We start from the raw sequence: 22482 nt of genomic DNA on the forward strand, positions 1-22482 counted from the left end.
CTACAAATCAGATTTCACTTAATAATTTGATTGTTGTTATAACTAATTGTTCTTATAATCTGAAAGTGTGATGTAGCTTAATATAGTTTATTAATCTATATTTGAATTCTAAAAGTGTTGATTAAATAATGTAGGTTGGGGACCATGTCAGATCCTTTTAGGACAGTGGATATCCACATGCACTATGGTGGGCAGTTTATACATCATCCCAATATTAGGTATACAAGTGATTTAGTGAGAGTGTTTCACAATTGCGACCCTGATGAGTTATCAACATTTTCATTATTCAACCTATACTCCAAAATTGAAAAAGAAGCGGCATGTGAAAAATTTTGGTATTCCATTCCAGACCATGATGTGGATGTAGGTGTTATCCCAATAAATGATGATGTGGACATAGAATTGTTGACTACCTGTTATGAAGGGCTTCCTTTTATGCATATATATGTAGAGGCAGGGCAGACGCCTCTCAAAATTATCTCACCAGATGGTAAGCTCTTATTCGAAAGAGTGACGAATGATGGTCCACTTGCTTTACCGTACAATGAAGGTTCTTCAGAGCTAAATTCAGATCTGACTAGAAAAGGTGCTGGAGCTTCACAAAATCCTGTTGATCTGACTGGTTTTGAACCATATATTGGTGATACAAGAGGGCAAGAAAATGATTTAGATGACCCAACTGCTGTAGAAACTAATGATGGCACACAAAATCCCTTCGAACCAACTAAGAAAAACAGAAGAAAGGGTGGTAAAACTCCATCAAGGAAGAGACAAACTGTGGTGCAACCTGTGAAGAGAGCAGCTAGAAAAACTGTCAGAAAATTATTTCAGCAAACAACCAGAACCTCTGTTGAGACCAATCAAGTCAACAATGAACAACATTGTGACTTTGACAGAACCTCACTTGAGAAGAATCAAGTCAACAATGAACAGCAGCACCACAGTGATGGAAACGAAGAACCTGATCCGGATTGGTTGAGAGAGGGCCTAGAATTTGCAGAAGATGAGGATATCTTTGCAACTGCTGGTTCAACTGTACTTCAAACAAATCAGCAAATTGGTGACTTGAATGAGCAGCAGCAACAACATCAGCAACCACAAGGTGAGGAGTCTACAGCACAACATCAGCAAACTGAAGACTTGAATGAGCAGCAGCAACAACATCAGCAACGACAAGGTGAGGAGTCTACAGCACAGCATCAACAAACTGAAGACTTGAATAAGCAGCAGCAACAATATGAGGAAGCACAGGGTGAGGAGTCCACAGCACAACATCAACATGGAGGAGACCAACCTATTGGCCCTGACAGTGAGGAATGGAATGAACCTGTGACTGCAGATGAAGACTTCCTATATTCTGGTGATGAAAATGGGCCTGACTACTCATATTTCAATGCTTCAGTGGAGTTTAACAAGCCAAATTTTGAATTAAAGGTTGGGAAGAAATTCACTCATTTTACAAAATTTAGAGAAGCACTTGTGGAATGGAACATTAGAGAGGGATACGAAGTTTTATATATCAACAATGACAGTTGGAGGATAACTGCCAAATGTGCAAAAGGATGTTCTTGGAGGATTCATGCAAGCAGAGTTAATAGAACTGACACTTTTCAGATCAAAACACTAAAGGGAGAGCACCATTGCGGCAGAGAGTACACTAACAAGCATGCAACCTCAACTTATCTGAGCAGAAAGTTTCAAGAGAAGGTTCGAGATGACCCTAATTGCAGCTTGGATGGCATTATTAATGATGCCAGAAGAAGATTCATGGTTAATATAAGTGGCAAAAAAGCATACAGGACTAAGAAGAAGGCCAGGGAGGCAATCAAAGGTTGTGATATGGAGCAATATGAACGGCTGTGGGATTATGCTGCCACGGTTAGACAGTCAAATCCAGACAGTCATATAGCTATACAAATAGACAGGAGGTCTATTGAGGAAAGGGCAACATTTCAAAGGTTATTCTATGGTTTGGGTGCTCTTAAAAAGGGTTTTCTTGCAGGTTGTAGACCAATCATTGGCCTAGATGGTTGCTTTTTGAAGGGGCCCTTTGGAGGTCAGCTGTTAGCAGCACTTGGAAGGGATGGGAATGACAATATGTTTCCCATAGCCATTGCCATTGTTGAAGCAGAAAACTATAATAGCTGGACTTGGTTTTTGAAGGAACTGATTACTCATATTGGAAGGGGCAATGTAGTGCCTTATACCTTCATTTCTGACAGGCAAAAAGGACTGGTACATGCTATAGAGGAGCTATTTCCTGGTGCAGAACACAGATTTTGCCTTAGGCATCTGTTTGAGAATTTTAAGGCAAAGTTCAAAGACAGTGAACTGAGAGAATTGTTTTGGGCTACTGCATCAGCAACTAATGGTGATGATTTCAAGAGAGCATTGAATGCTTTGGAGATAGCTCAGCCACAAAATGGAGAGAACCTTACTGCTGCTGGTTGGTTAAAAAGGCTGCCATATCACTTGTGGTCTAGAGCACATTATGGAATGGCTGCTAAGACTGATATTTCAGTCAACAATTTGAATGAGAGTTTCAACAACTACATTTTAAAAGCAAGAGACGAGCCAATTGTGACTCTTCTTGAATTTTTCAGAAGAAAGTTAATGCAACGATTGACATTGAAGAGGCAAGGCATGGAGTCATATGGAGGCAGATTGTGTCCAAACATTATTGAGAAGCTAGCCAAAAGTATAGAGAAGAGCAGACATTGTATTGCTATATTTGATGGTATTGAATCATTTGAGGTTGATGGTTTCAACAGAACCTCCGTCGTGAACTTGCAACATAGAAGCTGTTCATGTGGTGCATTCCAGTTGACTGGAATTCCATGTGTGCATGCTATTTCTGCCATTCAAAGCATGCGGATGAAGGTTGAAAACTATGTCGATGAGTGCTATAGTAAAGAGGCATACTTGAGGGCATATGCTTATAGCATTGGAGCTGTTCCTTCCAAAGAACACTGGATTGATAGTGGAATGCAGCTATTAAATCCACCATTTGTGAAGAAACAACCTGGGAGACCTAAAAAACTTAGAAGAAGAGGTCCGGATGAACCGAGAGATCCACAAAGAGCTTCCAAAAAGGGGTTGCCAGTATACTGTAAGAGATGTTTAAAAACTGGCCATAATAGGAGAACTTGTAAGGAACCTCCTCATCCCAAATCCAAGTTGTATAAGGTACATTTAAGTACTTGAATTTTTCTTGGATTACGTACTCTTGATAATTATTCCAGCAATAAATTTTTGACTCTGGTTGCAGGCTCCAGCAAGCAATACCCAGCGAGGGGCAAGAACAGCTTCCACTTCAGCCCCAACCAGAGAAGCACCAGTGCATCAAGTATCTCAGCAAAGCAGCACTGCTGCAGTTACTGATAACAACCCCAGTTCTCGATTCAAAAGATTTAAGAAAAATTAGGATCAGGATGCTCTTTTTTGTAATGACATTATTGGCATATTTTGTAATGACATTGTATAATGGATTAACATATTTTGTAAGTGATGCTCTTTTTTGTAATGACATTATTGGCATTATTGCTCTTTTTTGTATTGCTATATATTGGATTGTGGTTATCATATTATGACTATCTAAATTACAGTTGGTTTTGTATTGCTATATATTGGATTGTGGTTATCATATTATCATATTAGATTGTGGTCATGACAGTTGGTTCATGACTAAACAGGTTGTATGATTATTATCTTTCTTTCAGACAGGAATACAAATCATGACAAAATTTGGAATTTTTTCATAAACTAAAATCATTACATTATTTAGTACATCATTATACTGCCACTAACCAAACTACTATTTTCTATAAGCAGCAATAACTAGAGATAAACAACAAATAATAAGAGACAAAATCATTATCACTTTCAACATCCCCACAGTGCCTTCAACCGTGCTCAACTTTGCATGTAGCCCCGACAAAATGTCACCATTGTTCACAGCTAGCATACCTTCATTACTGTTCACTCTTGGAGAGAACCCAGAACTTTCGTCTAATCTTGTTTCTGGACTTTTACTAGTACATTCATTGCCCATTCCATCCCTTCTTAGAGGATTGCACCATGCCCAAAAGGAGCAGGATTGATCTTCACAAATGTAATACAGCCTACCTTTTGAGGGTTTGTTGGACTCCACGATCTTGATTTTTGCTCTTTTCTTGCAGAAGCATCGAGACCATTCATACCTTAGATCTGTCAAACCTCCTCCAAAATTTGCAGAAGTGGACATGACGATTTCGATATACTCAGAAGTAGATTTTCTCCCTTTTTCCTTTCACTCTTTGATAGCTTCAAATATATTCTCCCCTAATATGTAGTGCCTTCTATATAGCAACTGAAGGGTAGATTGGGAATGAAACTCACGATCTTTTCAAAAGAACCTCGCAGACCCATCATCAGTAGTTCGCTCAGCCGGTTATAGGTCTATTTCCACTTCAGTTATGAAGTTTAGGGCGTTTATGTGTATGTTTCTAAACGATAGGGGGGTTCCGTGTCTTTTCGCGAAACCATAGGGGGGTTCCGTGTATTTTTCCCTAAAGATAAACCACCACTAGTACAAACTATTATTTAATTACATGCATGCATAAATAGCAAGTTACTGAATAAATAAAAGAAGGGATTGCTAGTTTTTGATCTATTTCTCCTGTACATTTATCTGTCACATAATCAAGCACAATTCCTTGTTCTGATTATTGACTTGGTTAGAACTAAAGATCTTGCTTTGGCTTGCGGCTCAGTTCTGAGTAGTGACCACCCATAAGTTGCAAAATCTCTTCCCATAAACCTTCCGAGGAAGAATTTTGTGAACCCCCAAAGATTAGATTTGCGCTACATGCGGCAACGTACCAATAATCTGATTCAATCTCTTCCCTCAACTGCTCAAGCTGCCACCCTGCATATCCAACAAAGAATCTGAAATCATGAGGCTTAAGCACTCCCTTTTTTACCAGTGCAGAAGCTTCGTCCAAACTGTTTCGAGCACCAAAACAAACACCAGGTATCACCTCTTCAAAACCGTGGAGGTCTGAATTTTCCCCTGCTCTTAGCAGAAACATGCTTGCCTCGAGAGGCCCCCCAAAATGCAAGGCGCAATCAGCAAATGTTGTTTGCAGATCAAGATTAGTGGGTTTCATATGTTTGATCCTTTTGTGAAGGGGACGATTTATAACAATTCCAAATGGCCCTTCTTGTGGGTGTCTGGTTCCAGATCTGAGGAGGAGAACTACAGTTCTTTCAAAGGTCCGAACTCCATCAAGTTTTTCTGTAGCAACAAGAAGACAGCCATTTTCGGGTGCAGATATAGGGTGGGCCCACTTTTGAGGGAGAGTTTTGGGCCCAATAGACGCCTGGTCTTGCTTGTGATTGTCAGAGATGGAAATTTCATCCTGGCATAAAAATTTAAACAAGAAGCAATAAATAAACTTCAAATATAACAGTTAAATCTAGTAAGACCACAGTGATCTCCTTCACTCTCAACCTAAATTTTTTAAGGGTATGCAAATGATTTCTACTCCTTGATAATGCAATTAAATATGCGGAATCTTCCAGCATGTGCAAAAAGATGGCATCAAAGTAGAAGGATAATTTCAACATGTAGAGCGACAGAAGTTTGCAATAGTTTATGATAAAAAAGAGCACATTTTTGGCAGCAAAATCCAATCTTCAAACTAAATTGTCAAAAGAATTAGCACAGAATTTCAAAAGTCGCAGTCTCTAACTATCCAGATTGCTTAGGAGTTCCCATGAGGATACCAAATTTTCTTATAAATAGTACTTAAACAGATGAAAAACCATCCAACAATTAGTCAAGGATCAGAAACAACTTTGTTCTTCAATTCACAGGAAATGTATTAGAGGTGCAATGGAATCTATAGAAAATCCAAGATAGTACATATGATCAGACTTGACATGCACATGTAATAGATTGATGCTGCAGATGTACGTGAGAGTCAAAAAAATTAACTGAAACATTTGTTATATTTGTTATGTTGAACACATTGAATTTTAGGTAATTTTATGATGAGTGATCAATCTAAATGCTCATTTAATCAAATGCACTAGGCAAGTTCATATTTACACAATGCCACTAAACATAAGTAGTCATGCTGCATTTAAACATGTACAAAACATCATATATGAAAAGCCATGGAACAAAAACCCATTCAGGTAGAGTTTTTTATGCACAATGCACTAATGACATGGCATGAGCAACAGCCAACTCCTCCAACATTGATCTTGAACACCTAGAAATAAGGGATAAAACATTCTGATAGTAAGTTAATCCAAATCACAATTTAATGCTGCAGGATTGTAATTATAGCACAAACAGAGACATTTTTTTCCCTACAAAGAAAATGAATAGCACCTCCATTTTAATGCCTTAAAACTCCAAAGCAGGCAACGGGTAGTGACCAAGTATTGACCTAATGCTATTTATTATGGCTTCCCCATAACAAAAGACTGATCTTGGAGATACTATCCTCTGAGGTTTGATAATGGATTCAATCAAGCGGTTACTCTTCCAAACATCGTGTGAAAGAGGGATCATATTAACACATGGATACTACCACGAGATCATTCAAACAAAGCGTGACATTGCTCACTTAAGATATAAGTACCACAAACTGTCTGGGAATCTCCAGAAAGATGCCAGCTTTATGAAGACATTCAAAAATTCTTTTCTTACTATTTACAAATGGGTAGACAGTAGGAATATGTTGGAAGGATCTTAATTTAAAAAAATTACCTGTTCCTGAATATAAAGGCTTGCTCTGAACTCTCTCCAGTCCAGGGGTTTACGATGGGACTTCTGAGAACCAATGTCTTTTGATTTGTTACTTTCAGATGGATTACTTTCTTTCTGACCATCTCCTTCTGGTGATGATTGATTGTCATTCCCTGTATTAAAAGAAGTAAACATAGAATGTATAGTAAAAAAAATAAGGCATCTGATGGAGATAATTAGAAGCATGCAAGTTGTGCATGGTAGGAGAAAAAAAGCACATTCAAATCGTACCAAAGTAGACAACAGCACAGAAATGAATTGACAACGAGGGTAAAAGAAATTATGGCATTTAAATTTTTCTATATCTTCTGGCTCAGGGTTTATTATCTATCTGCTATTTATTGTTTTGATTATTATGGTTTCTCTTTGCTTTCATTAGTAAATTGGGGGGAGGGAGAGAGAGAGAGATACAAACAGACACAGATAGATAGATAAATAAAGCTTTTTTTTGGGGGGGGGGGGGAGTGGGAGACAAGTAACAGTTGCTCAAATCGAATAAAAAATTTAGTCAAATTTTTTAATTTACAAAAAGAATTAGCACCGATAAGGAGTCTGCTGAAGGTTGGCCTGATTAGCACTATGTCTGTCCAAGATGACACTTGGCAAAATAAAAGTCTAAATATTCATTAAAATTACTAGAATTGAAGTTGAGAAACAACTAATAATCAAAACTTTAAAAAACTGCGTAATTTTGTCATCGAGTACTGAGAAAAGCATGCCGAAAAACATTCAAATTGTCATGCTTTGCTAAAAGTTATGATTATCCACATGATTTTATATATATAAAATGTACTTTGTGTTTTGCTTTAATTTTGTCAATCTCTTTGATACATTACTAATTGCTACAACTTTCTGAAACAATTACCAAGGAATGCATTTGGGATCCATGCAAGAAGAATCAAGGATTTCAATCTTGGCAAAATCCACAAAAAGAATACTGATTTTCAAACCAGAGAGACGATTAATGAGTTCACAATGTAAAGGAAGAAAAAACAGACACTAAGAATCACCCAAAAAAAAAAAAAAAATCTGTATCTACTTTCATCATGCTCAAATTTAATGTTTTCAAGACCATTTCTGCCCGAAATTTTTTCAGGTAAATGTTTATTGTATAAATTAACTGCAACATACCCTTTCCTGAAAAAAGAGAAGGAAGAAAAAAAGAAAAATGATGAACTACACAAAACAAGGGGCAGTCGACATCTCAAACTCAGTATTCCGAGTCATTCTAATTCTTTCAGTCAAGCCTCAATTTATAGCAATCTAATTAAAGAAAAAGATAGAGAAGTATTCATGGATTCTTCATAAACCTTAGTTGGACTCACTGTTCCATGTGGTAACCCTTAATCAAAGCCCAATTTCACGTGCAAAATCTTTTCATACCTAGAGGTCTTGGAGTCTCATTGTCAGCATTAGATGAATTCAACCCATAGTTCAAAGTCTGTAATTCCACTTAAATGCCCCACCCAACCCTCAACCCGCCCCCCCTCCCTCCAACAACACAAAAAAGGGGAAAAAAGGTCAAGGCTCAAAAGAAATGATGAGGAAACCATAGATCTTAAACCCTACTGCTAGCGAGATTAACTTCTTAGTATGCAAGGCAGAAAGGCATCACTTTATTTCAAAAGGTCCCTTCTTTTTGAAAGGGCATTAACATGAGAAATTATTGAATAGTTGCCATGTATGACACATGGTACCTGACTGCCAGTGGTTTATGTAAAACTAATACTTTCAGTGATGAAAGTTAGGTGCCCACTGTCCTATCTCACAAGTACTAGATACTTATTCCAATACCCTTATTATTATATTTTTGAACAAATTAGTTGTCAATACAAGCGTTAATGGTCAAACTACGTTTCTACTATTGCATGACTACCTACAACTTCTGCCTTATTAAAAACATTCAGTCTTCCCCCCTTTTACACTAACAACAGCTAGAGCTTTTTTCTCCAAAAGCTGCCATCCCTAATCCCCAGAAGAATAACCATGAGCATACCATTTAAAACTGCCTATCTATTTCTCTTTTCCACCTCAATATCATGACTAAGCATTTCAAGAACCCTTTTGCTAAAACATATGTCCCAATATAACATCATTATGTCCCAGGCTTTTCTTTGTCACATTACACTTGGCCTATGTTAAGAGGAATCGAGTACGAAAGTCCCAATGACACGGCTACCCTAGGCCAAAATGAAGATCAGACACAGGTATGGTAGGACAAACTGAAGAGTCCTATAATATAGCACTTGGCCACCAAAGTCTCACTGCACCTTCCTCCACCCAATACGTACACCCCATTCAGAATGAGGGTTTAACTCCCAAAAGTAAATTTCCAACTTTGGAGCAAAAGGGAAAAAAAATTTTTCACATTGACAATTGATCATGAACCCCATTAGCACTTAAAGGGTCTCAATGTAATTTAAAAAAAAAAAGTACACTTTGAACTGGTAAACACCAATACTAATAACCTTAAAAAGCAAAATGATAAACAAAAAGCAGAAAGCAATCCAAATCCCCCTCTCTCAAACTTTCTTCACTTTCTAAGCCTTGTTATAAGTGCTAGCGATTTCACACTTTCAGTCATTATGCTTCTTTCACTTAGCTTATCTTACTAAAGGAATCCAATCAGGAAAATCAAATATAAAATTCTTGGATGTTAATCCACCCTGAACATGATAATGGCTATAATAAAATTAGCATCAAATAAACCAAACAATTCTTGGATTCTTTCTACACCCTGAACATGGTTGTTTGTAATGTTGCTTTTCATAGATCACTGTCAAAGCGCAACCTCTAGCCCAATTCTTCACACACATAATTTTAGTCAAACCAATTCCATCCTAGAAGATTAAAAGCAAGCAAATACCCTTTAAAAACTGCCTATTTATTTCAATTCTTGTCTTGATTTTACGACTAAGCATCAAAAAACTCCATTGCCAAGATTTATATGAGCTCATTGTGTCATATTTAGAACGGCCAACAATGTAGAATTCCAACTTCCCCGTACTACAGGTAGTCCAGAGTGTTGTCAGAGTTGGGGATCGAGTACCACAAGAAATTTTCAATCCTCGGGCTATGAAAACTGAAGAAAGCTTCAAGATTTACAGCTGAGGATAAACTCATCGGGGCTATGAAAACTGAAGAAAGCTTCAAGATTCACAACTGAGGATAAACTCATCAGCACTTGAAAGATATAACAATTAGCATAACCACACGAATTACCCTCCACACCAATACTCATTTTTCTTAACAATTTAATATACAATGCATTTATAAATTTGTCAATTATACAACAAAACCAGCAAACAATGCCAAAATAGTAAGCACAATACTCCACAAGTAATTGACGCCATAAGAAGCAAAACAAATTGCAGAAAAGAAGGAAGAAGAAGAAGAAGGAAGGAAGGAAAGGAAGAATTTTTACCATAAGAAGAAGAGGAATTATCAGAACTACTATTACTACTATTGCTGTTCTTCTTCCCCATGGCTCTGACCATTAAGGATTGGTATCCACAAGGCCTTTTTCTCGAGACCCTGATCTCAACAACCCTCAAAGTCCCACAAGCAGAGGAAATCCCAGCAGCCATCACACTTCTTGAGCTCCATTTGGAAAAGGGCTTCTGAGGAATTGAATTTCTCAGCAGAAAAGGTCCCCTATTGCTTGTATTCTTCACATTAATGGACCATAGATCCATAATTCCCGCAGAAATTCAAAACCCCTCTTTCTTTTCCTGTTTCCTATCTGAGTTTTTTCCGGGGAATCCAGAACTCTTGGAGATGATGATCTTCAGGAACAGGACGTTATGGACAATGATGATGAGAAAAAAGAAGATGAACAAATGGAGTGAAAAAGACAGCTAAAAAGAGGGAGTGATATCACTGATCTGTTGAGAGAATATGCTTAGTCTCTTGGGCTCTACAGTGTAAGGGAGTTCAGTCCACTTTCATGGGCTCCACAGAGTAAGAAGTCTAGTGGGTTTTGGGCTCTACCGAGGAATATAGGGTAGTGGGGTTTGGCTGGGCTGAGGTGGCTGGAAGGCTAGGACTAATCCTCTTGATGATAAGAAAACAAGCCCATCAGGAATCGAATCACCAGCACAAGTACTATCAGTCCTAATCCAAGGATAAAAGGCCTGGGCTTGTATGGTGTCCAAGAAAATGAGTGGTTGAGCACCTCTAAATTATTTGGATCCAAAAGTAGGGGCAGTGGGGTTTGGCTGGGCTGAGGTGAGCTGGACGGCTAGGACTAATCCTCTTGATGATAAGAAAACAAGGGCATCACGAATCGAATCACTAGCTCAAGTACTATCAATCCTAATCTAAGGATAAAAGGCCTGGGCTTTGATGGTGTCCAAGAAAATGAGTGGCTGACTACCTCTCAATTGTTTGGATCTAAAAGTAGGCCTGGGCCTGTGTTTGCACTGGTTTTCTTATTCTAAATATTTTAATTAAATCCCATGTTTTTGAGCTTGAAAAATGGAGCATGCCTTCCCAAAATGAGCTCTGTTGAGGTTCCTGGTTCTTCCAAATCCGAGGGCGCTTGTTAATTAGGTAGACAAGTGGAATCCCAGCACTTGATACAGAGACAATGCTTCACCAACAGTTATTGGGTCAAGTAACAAAGAGTTTGATATCCTTTAAGTATGATATTGGATACGAGTCTTATATATGGAGAAAATAATGTTAAAAAAGCTATTTTTGAAAGGGATTCGACAATGCTCGTCTCCAAATGCGGTCACTGGACACTGTACGATTTACACATGAAACAAAAAATTGAGAAAATACTTTTTTTTTCTTGTATTTCCTAACCACCAAAATTTCCTATAAACAGAAGATGGCAGTTTGGCGATATAAACATGGACATGTTGGCACAGGAGTTGCTTCCATCTCAGGTTTGAGGACATTGGCCAGCTTGGTATAGATTTTTGGGCTTTTGAGCTCATTAAGTTGTCTAAAGCATGAAATTTTGTCTGCGGCTTGCCAAAAAAGTAATCCCAAATATTTTCTCTATGACCACATTCTTTCTTTGAGAATTGAGACTCAAAGCTTGTAACACTGATCTTCCTTTTTTTTAATGTACCTTGAACATTTTTGCTTAAAGAAATTGAGTATTAGATGCATTCATTTGGTGCCAAGTTCAATTATGACAACTTAGAAGTCTGAAGGCGTTGTTCAACATTGAATTACTCCTCCTAAGTGGCCCTATATAATATAGAGCAAATTATTCGGATGGCCACTAAATTTTTGCGATCGTTGAGTTTTGATCACTGAACTATTAAAAATCTAATTTTGACAACTGAAATGTATAAAGTTAAGACTCAAGACCATTTCGTTAGATTTAGTCGTTAAGTATGCCAGATCTAAGTATCGGCGTGATTCCCAAGACAAAAAAAGGGACAATTTAGGAAGTTCAAGAGGGAACATTATTCAAGGGGCAATTCAAAAAGTTCATCGGGAAGAACAACTTTGTAGACAAATCCAGTATTCCCCCTACCAAACTCATTGAAGTACTCCTTGAAACCATTGGTGGCATCCTTCAATTCTGAAAGCTGGAACACTTGGGCAATCCCAAGACATTGGACCACACACGAAAGAGGATTTGGATCACCATTGCCTTCAATCTCCTGCTCAGGCTTGCCAATGCAGGAAGCAAAATGCATCCTTTTTCCTCCTCCTTTTGCGGATGTGATGCAGGGTAAGAGGTATCAGCCAAGTAAAATCAACATGAATCCTGAAGCAGAAGACCCAATTATAAGCAGCAATTCACGCAATTGATGTTTGGTGCTTCGGCTTCATCTCCGGCGAAAATTGGAGCCCATAAATATCCCAGCAAGAGTTGTTCTGGCAGAGGGAGCAAGCCGTGCAAACCTTGTCAGCACCCTCAGTACGAGCACTCGAAGTGAAAAAATCCTACGGAACAATTCTGTGCACAAGGAGAACAAATCTTGAGATCTTTCCGAACACACTAGTTGGTCACATCTAGCTCATTGAGAATGCTGGCATTGAAGGCAAATTTTCCTTCACCATAAGTAGTAGGGCTGCATAATCCGGGACCGCATAATTGCAACGGAGGATCATAATCTAAAGGTGGAGTACCATTTGCAAACCAACAATCAAGTACTAGATTAGCCTCCCTGATGCCGCAGGTAACAAAATCTGTGGAAGCAAGGGTAAGAAAACCAGAACTCTTTGGAGACCAAAGACGAATTAAAGTTCCCCCAGCATACAAGTTCGTGATCATCTTCTTGAATCCCACAAAAATATTTTGCTCCAGCTACCACCGAAATTAAGCGAATCCCATCTGGTAGAATGCCAAAAGAATCATTATTACCCCATCAATTGCCTCCCTGATCTGCCCCTTTCTTTTGTTTTGGGAATTGCACGAGCACTCAGATCTGGTATACTTAACGATTAAATCTAACGGGGTAGCCTTAAATATTAACTTTATATATTTCAGTGATCAAAACCAGACTTTTAATAGTTCAGTGGATAAAACTCCACGATTGCAAAAGTTTAGTGGCCATCCGGATAATTTGCTCAATAATATACTGAGATTCATCTGCCTAAAGTAAATGAGAAATTGGAGGGCTAGTTCTGGAATCTTAAAAACCCTTGATAGTTTTGAAGACCTTTGTCTCTAGCTCTGAATTAAAGTCGGGACAACAATTTAGACAAAATATGATGAGCAAAGCTGGAGACAGGATCATCCATCAGGTAGTTTGATATTATGAAAATGAGAACCATTAAGATGAATTTAAAAGAGCAAGAAGATACACATTGATCAACCCAACTTAAAAATTTTGGACCAAGATCCACACACTTTTTTTTTTATCTTTTTTACTATAAGTGGATTGTTTTAAATTCGAAACCTCTCATTTACACTCTCTCCTTCCGTACTATCCAATCCATCTCTCTCTCCATTGAGACGCCCCATGATCATTAAAAAAATAAAAAATAAAAACGTTCCATTCAATCGTATGCAAAGAAAAAAAAAAATCTTTCCTACCATTCGAATAGCTCAAAATATTTTGAATAGATTATGGGCAATCCGTTTGCCTGGAACACGGGCGGCGAGTGTGGAAGCAATAATTTTACTGAGAATAGCCCTAAACACACGCACACACTACTTGTTATAGTGCATTATCCAGAAATTTGACCCTAAGTTACAAAAGGATTTTATTGCTTCATATTTCAAAGGTTATTAATACTTTATTTTACGAATGCCAATGACGTCAAACTCAATGTTTTAGTTTGACTAAGTACAAGTTCTAAAAATTTTTAAGGATGTATAATTGCTTGAGAAAATAAATTTGTACATGTGGGCCTCATTCGAACATGTAACATAGGTAAAATTTGTGGGGATGTGTGAGAAACACTTTTTAAAAGAAAATAAATAAAAGCACTGATTATTAATTAGGTTCTTTTCGAGCACACAATAGAAAGTAGACCAAATGTTATTTTACATGTAAAAGTTTAAATTGTAACTCCAAACTACATGTAATTTGTTGGGTGGATGATAATGTTAAAAAGTGTCATATTGAATGAACAACCCTTCTTTTTCAATGTGTGTATCACCGAATGAAAAAAAAAAAAGAACCATAAATTCACTTGGTACAACAATTATGAAAGACGATAAAACTTAATAAATTCTTTAATTAATTCCTAAATATATAGAATATAGAATTTGAGGTACGTGAGGTTAGATTTGTGTAACTTAAACTCCAAAATGCAAATCGCTCTAAAGATCAGCTTTAGGTTCAATAGATGTGTCCAAGTCCAAATGGCCGACAAAAAATCAGGAAAGGAAAAAGAAAAGAAAGTGTAAATCAGTCCAACTAATTATTATTTTTATTGAGAAATATATATATATTTATTTATTTATATATACTAGAGATTTTCAATACATTGTGCCGAAAATATTGAAGAATTTCCTGGTATTCTCATTTCTCTAAACAATGATATGTAAATTCTTGCCAAGTTATATGTAGTGCCCACGCAAATGCATAACTTGTAGAACTGAAAAATTGAAGTAATTATTAACTTAATTGGATTGCTAATTAAGCTGCTTAATGGGCGAAACCACAGTGGTAAAGTTCACTAAAAATTCTATCAGGAAGACATATTAATTTTTGCTCATATTTTAGACATCAATCAATTACTTCTCATATTGGCTGGCAAGGAAGGACCCTAAGAAGGGATGTAAATCTTATGCCATTCTGGACCATAATGAAGTGCTTGCATACTTTCACATAAACCACGAAGAGTCCGGACAAAGGAGCACATATACAATATGAAAAATAAACATGAATGCAGAACACAATAAATGTTAATTAATTAAGTCACAGTATAGAAGAGTCTCTCTCTCACACATTTTTACGATAGTTTGTACAGCTCTAAAAAGTATTAGAAGGAAAAAAATTCAAATCTTGGGCTAATTCAACCATCTTGGACTTTAAATTATCAAATACCCATAACAAAGATAGTTAAACAACACTACAACAAATTAACTAAATCGTAGAGCAATAGTTCATAACTTCACAAACTCTTTGAAATTCCTTATAGCCCCAAATGTTTGATGCCAACACGTGTCACGTTCATTCCAGTCCCAGACGACGCCATGTGGACAATGGCTTTCATATAGTACTTTGAAATTCCTTTAGAGAGTCCTAACAATGTTAGCATTGATATTAAAAAGGTCATCTTTAGTCATTGCTGGTTTCCTAGGAACTCCAATAGGAATGATCACAAGATGCATGCAAGTAAGGGTATCCTCCAATTGCTCTTTCTTTACAAAACCATGCAGCTAGAAATGTAAACCATACATTAGTAACAAGTAACTTGAGGGTATTTGTTGGGTAACACCAAAATACCAGCACCTTGCACACTGGTTTTACAAAACAGTAATGCTAGCTTCAATATCACTTAACAATACTCTGCTAGTCAAGTGGCACACATGAAATTTTAAGGCATATCTCAATTAGCTAGGACTATCTACTTGAAATCAAGAAAAAAAAATTACCCGAAAGAATCAATTCATTCACTCACCAACTAAAGGCAAATCAAACCATAATAAATAGCATTTTAAGAACCACAAACACAAATATTTGAATTGCAAAATGTTACCTTCTTTTGTGGGGGTTTTGGTAGGTTCCTCCTCATCCTCAAAAGTTTCTTCTTCATCTTTGGAAGATGATGTGAAGCTCGAAAGAAGAAGAAAATGACAAAATTTTTTATGAATAGTGTTATGAGGGAATCCGGCGAGAAATCCGGCCAGTTCTTGGCCGGATTGGTTGGGAGTTTTGAAAAAAAATTGAATTCTCCACTGTCTTGAATCCAGCCTAGAATCCGGCCGGAAATCCAGCCAGATTCCAATCGGATTATGACGTGTCACTCCGGCAACCAACTTTGACTGGCTGTTTTTCCTTCATTCTTATCTTGTTTTGGCTGAATTTGGTCTTCATTTTTGCTCCTTCTTGGCCGACTGTTTTGAGAGAGAAAATAAGAGAGAAAAGTTCTTCATTTTCTAGTTTTAATCCTTGCTCAAATCTTGAGTTTTAACCGGTGAAATTACAAACTACTCCGTACAAGTGTGTACTAAGGAAGAATAAAGCTATTGATGGAGTGGTTTTTGAAAGAGAAGCTCTAAGTTGCTAGCTTTCTTGAGTTTTGAGATAAGTTGGATAAGAAAGTCCTCTCTTTGCTTTAATAATGGTTAATAGTGGTTTGTAAAGGTTGGATATGCTATTTTGTGGATGATTTCATGATTTTAAGTAGAGTTGGACCAATTTCTGATTTATTGGGAAATTTTCTGATTTTATATGATAATTGTTGGTTAGTCATGGAATGATAGCTTGATATGGTGTGAAATGGGGCCTTTGTGCGTTAGTTGTGGTTATTTGCGGAAAATTTCAGAAATTGTGCGAAAATTCCAGTTTTAGGGTTTTAATTTGGGGCTTTTTTATGGTTGGTTCTTGAGCTCTTAATTGGTTAAGATTTAAGGGTATTGTGGCCCTCATTAGGTGTGTTTTATAGTCTATGATTTGTATGTGAAAATATGGTTGAAGTGAGATGGATTTGGTGATTATTTGTAGGATGGAAAATAAGAAAATTAAGGGGAAGTGCTGTCCAATCTTTGAGGATGTTTGATCGCTTTGCGTTTGGGTTAATTCGTGGTAGAATGAAGAGTTTGGACTTGAACGAGGAAACTGTATATAATGGATGGTTCCTGAGCTGTGGTTGGTGAGTGATCCCCAAACTATTTGCAAAGTTACTTTCGAACTAATTCTTGCATTGGTTACTCGATTACATAGCATTTGTGTTTGTGTGTGTGTCATGACATGATTTGGCTCCAATGAGTTCATGGGAAGTCTTGTGCTTAGAACCAACGTCTCCACCACTGGTTATTTAGAGCACAGATGGCTTCCTGTTACTGTATTTATTTGAGTGTTGGAGGTCTAAGAACGATGATTTCACTGACTCACAAGAGCAAGAAACGTACATTTGATCACTGATTCATGACATCATTTAAATGCACTATTGTGAAGCTTATTTGATTTCGGATTTTACTGGTCACTCGCTGAGTTTCTAACTCACCCCAAAATATATTTTTCCCCTCCACAGGGCTCGAGGCGAAGGAAGTGCTTGTAGTACTTATTCATGTAATTGGATGAGATATCTCCTGTACAGTTTGAGTTTAGATTGCTCTTGTGTAATAGTTAGGATTATATGAAGGTTTGGAATTGAATCAAATGTATCTGTACGTTCCACACTCGGGAACTAGAATTCGCTGTGCTTATGATATGTAAATTCATGGAGCATTTGATGTAATATTTGAGATGTTCATTGTAATTTAATTGAGGACTATAGTGAGTGAGTGAGTCCTGGCGAGAGTTGGGCAGGCGATCCACCGAACCCTTTGGTTTGCCTTAGGAGGAGGTGGGGCTATCACAGATGATTCATCTGAGCTGCTTATCTTTGGTTGCACGGGCTGCCAAAGTCAAATTCAAGCATTGAACATATAAGTGAAATGTTAAGGTCCCACAAAAGTCAAATGCGATTAATAATATATGTTGCTATCTTGTTTGCCTTTGGTGGTTCCTCATCTGAACTTTCCTCTTCACTACTACTTTTGGTTTTCCCGCCTTTAGCACTGGATTTCAGAACACCAGTGGGCTAGAGAACCCCACAAAGAAATAATTACAAAAGCCAATGGATATGTTAAAAGGCAACAAAATGCATACCATACCACAACTTTACTCTTCTTTTTCTGAGGCTCCTAATCTTCACTTTCCTCATCAGAAGTGTCTTCCTCGCTACTATCTTTATTCGCCTGCACTTGCAAAGCTAAAATAAAAATGCACCTGATACCAGTCAAAAAAGCATGTCCTCTTTAACACTTTAAGCATGTGAAGCTATTACCTGCTTGTTTTCAGCTGCAAAGGATTGCCTCTTAGGAGAAACAACTTTAGGAGGTGGTGACTGCCATTTGATGAAGTAACAAAACAAGGAAATATCAAGAGTTAGAAAAAAAATGTAGAAAGAACCATAATACCTCTCTAAAGGAATATATGTCGTCCATATTTAGAACAAAATGTAGAAAGAACCATAACATCTCTCTAAAGGAATATATGTCATCCATATTTTTAATGAAGCCCCAGCATTGTAACATTCATCAAACCACTCATCTATTAAACTAAAGCCTTTACTTGCATTCCTTTTTCTTTTCATTTTAATGAAAGTAGGAGTAACTAAATGTGACTAATGATAGCTACTAAAGAGAGTAAAGCTAACTTTTATATATATGAAATCCAAACTGCTAGATATAAGTAGCTGACCAAGAGATACAAATGTGAGACTAATTATTTGACACTGTCACATTCAACGAATCAAAGTGATTAAATAATAAAAGGCACAAGGTGAGAAAGAAAAGTGATATAAGCATAGATTCAGTTATGACAATAGAAAGAAAGTGATATAAGCATAGATTCAGTTATAACAATCTCCAGGGTATAGTCAAGCAAAGCAAGATTTAAGCACAAAAATTGGAGGATGTAGTGAAGGAATAGAAGAAATGATCTTGCATTGAAACAATTCCTTAATACAAATCTGTCAACCCTAAACAAAAGCCTCTTTAGCACCTCTTTTAAATTGTGGCTAAACCCCTGAAAAAAGTTGAGAACCAAAATAAATTATAGAAGAAAGGTATAAGTCAATGTAAAGCTATAAAAATTATCGAATATGTTTAAACTATACTCACAAGAGAAAAAATTAAAAAAAGAGAAAGGTATGATTAGGCACACTTTGAATGGATGTCAATATGCTAAGGAGAAAAGCAGCTGAAATATTAAGAAATACTAGAATGGACATATCAATAATTTCATCCACAAATTTCAATGCCAAAATTCAACCAACCAGAAACACTAAATCAGGACAATAGATATAAAACCAACATCATGTATATAGTAATTTAAAACTGCAATAGTAGACCTAGATTCACTTTAATGCTAGAATATCACAAAAACTTTTCCTCAATAAAGATGTGAATTTTATGCGATCAACTTCTCATATTGTGGATTTAATATTTGAGAGTTCTGTGGAACAAGAAACATTGCCTCTAGAAATAACTTTCAGGAACTAATATTCTACGTTTCTAAGCCAGTCACAAAAATTGCTAGAAACTCAATATTAGAATTCTCTGTTTGAAATTTTGTTTCTTCTATCGCCTACCTAACCTTTGTGAATAATATCTCCAATGTGGGGCAAAATTTTAATGTGTAAGACTTTATCTTTTATTCTCATTTTGATAAATGGGATTTTAGCATGGTTTTCTTGTATCTTTAAGACATGGATGGCGGTATTCATTCTGATGCCTTTACATAAGACTGGAACTTAGGCTTGAAGTGAAGGTTGAGAATTTAATTTGTTTTAGCTTAGTTATCTCTATTTAGCAAGTGATGACAACGCTTCTTGGTTAATTAGTTGTAGTGTATTAGTAATAGGAAAAGAAAAAGTAAGAAAGTGTATGAGAACTATGGAAGATTCTTTCTTGAAAGCATTTATAATTTCCTTTTTAAACTTCCTCTCTCTTTACTGTGACGTGATTGTTTCTCCAATTTTATTTACTTATTTATTTTTAATTTTTTAAGAAAAAACTGGAAGTATGAGATACATAGTGCCTTAGCTTTTCCTATCTCGTCTCTTTTTGTTCAACAAAAGATCATGTGAACATCTTTCCCATTACTTTAGAAGCAGATGCACTATTATTTCCTGTTGTTATTAGTAATAATAGCTAATGGTTTAGTACTCTCAAACTTTTCATTCTGTCACCCTAGGGTGCACGAAAATGTGAATTTTATGCAATCAGCTTGTTGTAACATGTAACAAGAACCCCACAGACTTTTACTGCTAAATAGAAGAACTTACAACCTATGGACTTAATACTCGCAAGAGAACTTACAACTGATAAGAAAAAAATGTAAGGAAAAAATATTCAGTTGACAAGTAATAAGTGAAACCAAACAAACTTACAACTGAAATCTATGAATGCTAAATCAGAAGCACTTCTGCACCAATTCTTTGAAAGTGCAATTAAACCCCTGAAGAAATTTGGCAACCAAAATGAAAAGTATATAGATTATCCAATCTCTTGAATACTCATACAGGAAAATATTACACACAGAAAATGAGTACTTACCTTTAGTAGGAAACATTGCAGAGGAAAAGGAGGAAGAACCGTAGAGTTTTTTATGAGCAGTGTTTGTGTTCCTAATGTACATAGAGACACAAACTTTATTAGTTGTTTGGAATTTTTCTTTCACTGTCAATAATTTGCCAACTGGCCAACAAAAAGGAAAACAAAAGGACAAATCTATATCCCTAGAAATGGTATTAGCCGTCATGAACACAATAGATAATGACGCAAAATGGATAAGTTGTTAGAGATTTTTCTTCTCACTCTTGATAATTTCTCAACTAGCAGACGAAAACAAAGGCAAAAGGACAAACCTATATTCCTAATAATGGGTAGAAATCATACCTCATACTTGATTTTTGTGGAACAATCCCACAGTTGGGATATGGATGGGCAGCCATAATCTACTCTTTATGGAGCAATCCCACGGTTGGGATACGAATGAGCAGCCATAATTTGGGGGAAAAGATCATCAAATTGTTGACCAAGTGCTAGAGCCATTCAATTGGTACTTTTGTTGGTCGGAACCAGAAAGAAAACGAAAGAGAGAGAAAGGAACGGAAACAGAGAGAGAGGAACAAAGGAGAAAAAGTATAGTTGAACATGAAGACAAAACGAAATCTACAAACATGCTTCTTCTGAAGCAAAAAGAAAACGAAGCGGAACCACTGGCAAAGAAAAGAAATGGAAAACAGAGAGAGAGAGAGAAAAAGAAGAAAACAAAAGATGATGGGCTAAAATGAAGCAGAAAGGGGGTGTTTTGCTTTCCTGCCACATCGGTGAACTTCCATTTTTTTGTTTGACTTTTTGACTTCTTGTCTCTCACAACAGAGACAAAGGAGAAGTGGAGAACAACAAAACTGCCGGCAACTACCGCTTTCTTTGGTCTAAGAAAAGAGGGGAAGAGACGGGAAAGAAAGCAAAAACCATTCACCAAAAGTCAAAAATAACCCTCAACAGTTAGTTACTGTTTTGGGGCTAGTTATTTTTATCTGGGTAAGATAGTAATTTCATGTAAAAAAACAAAAATGACCTCAACAGCAATATACTGTTTGGAGAAGTAATCACCGTTCCCGAGACATAAACGGAAGGAAAATTTTCTTCCACGTGGCTCAATGTGGAAGTAGAAATCTTAACTCTTTCTATATATGTAAGATAAGATAAGCTAAGATAATATATATATATATATATATATATATACTTATTAAGTCAGCTCAAAGACTGGCCGAAGAAAAATCAGAGCATTAAATCCATATACTACAATTAGGAATTGACTTTTCACAATAGCTTGAACCAAGATAAGGCTAAGGGCACTTCTCTTGGATGATTTCAATCATGAATGAAAGTATTTGATCGTTTTATCCAAAAAAGAAAAAAGAAAAAAGATAAGGCTAAGGCGGCCAGTCAAGTCAGTACAACAACACTTGGTAAAACGCCATTTTTTCCCATACCCTCTCATTATCCAAGATATTAAATTTAAAAGTTCAGTTATAATGTTGAATGATTTATATCCTTTTAACAATTTTTAATTGGGTAAGATACCAGTGGGAGAAGTTGAAAGTGTTAAGTGGAAACACCACGAGAGAAATAATGGTTAAGGACTCATGAAAGGCCGTTAGTGGATAAGATGGAGCCTAAACCCCAACATTAAAATGAAATAAAAAAGAAAAGGAAATTTCAATATTTATGTTTTTTTGGGTTTTATTTTTTGGGCGAGGGTTGGCGGGTGGGAAGAAACTACTGTAGGCCCAATCTAACTAATTTATGAAGGATAGTAAATGCTTGATCTATATATGGCCGTGGTTCCAAAACCATAGATTCCGTTTAAAAATCGATGGTTCTAATTTTTTATGAAAGTTGGAACCTGAACTAGCCCTTATAGGGATGTTATAGTTACAATTCTCAAACTTCTAGTTTCAGACTAATTTCAATTCCAATTTGATTTTAGTTACGGTTTCGATTCCTTCTTGTTATGGTTCCAGTTTTTTTAGTT

General features: G+C 36.6%; 1 protein-coding gene and 1 long non-coding RNA gene across 2 annotated transcripts; both read right to left on the reverse strand.

The window, feature by feature from the left end:
* Nucleotides 1-4565: 4565 nt before the first annotated feature.
* Nucleotides 4566-10640, reverse strand: LOC140016127 (uncharacterized). The gene is made up of 3 exons (XM_072069369.1): nt 10224-10640; nt 6761-6912; nt 4566-5399 (listed from the first exon to the last, which is right to left on the reverse strand). Exons 1-3 carry the CDS (start codon nt 10492-10494, stop codon nt 4722-4724), a joined length of 1101 nt encoding a protein of 366 aa, XP_071925470.1. The 5' UTR covers nt 10495-10640; the 3' UTR covers nt 4566-4721.
* Nucleotides 10641-20104: 9464 nt separating this feature from the next.
* LOC140015714 (uncharacterized) lies at nt 20105-21197 on the reverse strand. The gene is made up of 3 exons (XR_011822339.1): nt 20835-21197; nt 20493-20563; nt 20105-20394 (listed from the first exon to the last, which is right to left on the reverse strand). It is a non-coding gene; the product is annotated as an uncharacterized lncRNA (long non-coding RNA).
* Between the last annotated feature and the right edge of the window lie 1285 nt (nt 21198-22482).

This window comes from Coffea arabica, chromosome 10c (genome assembly GCF_036785885.1).
Source record: "Coffea arabica cultivar ET-39 chromosome 10c, Coffea Arabica ET-39 HiFi, whole genome shotgun sequence".
NCBI lineage: Eukaryota > Viridiplantae > Streptophyta > Magnoliopsida > Gentianales > Rubiaceae > Coffea > Coffea arabica.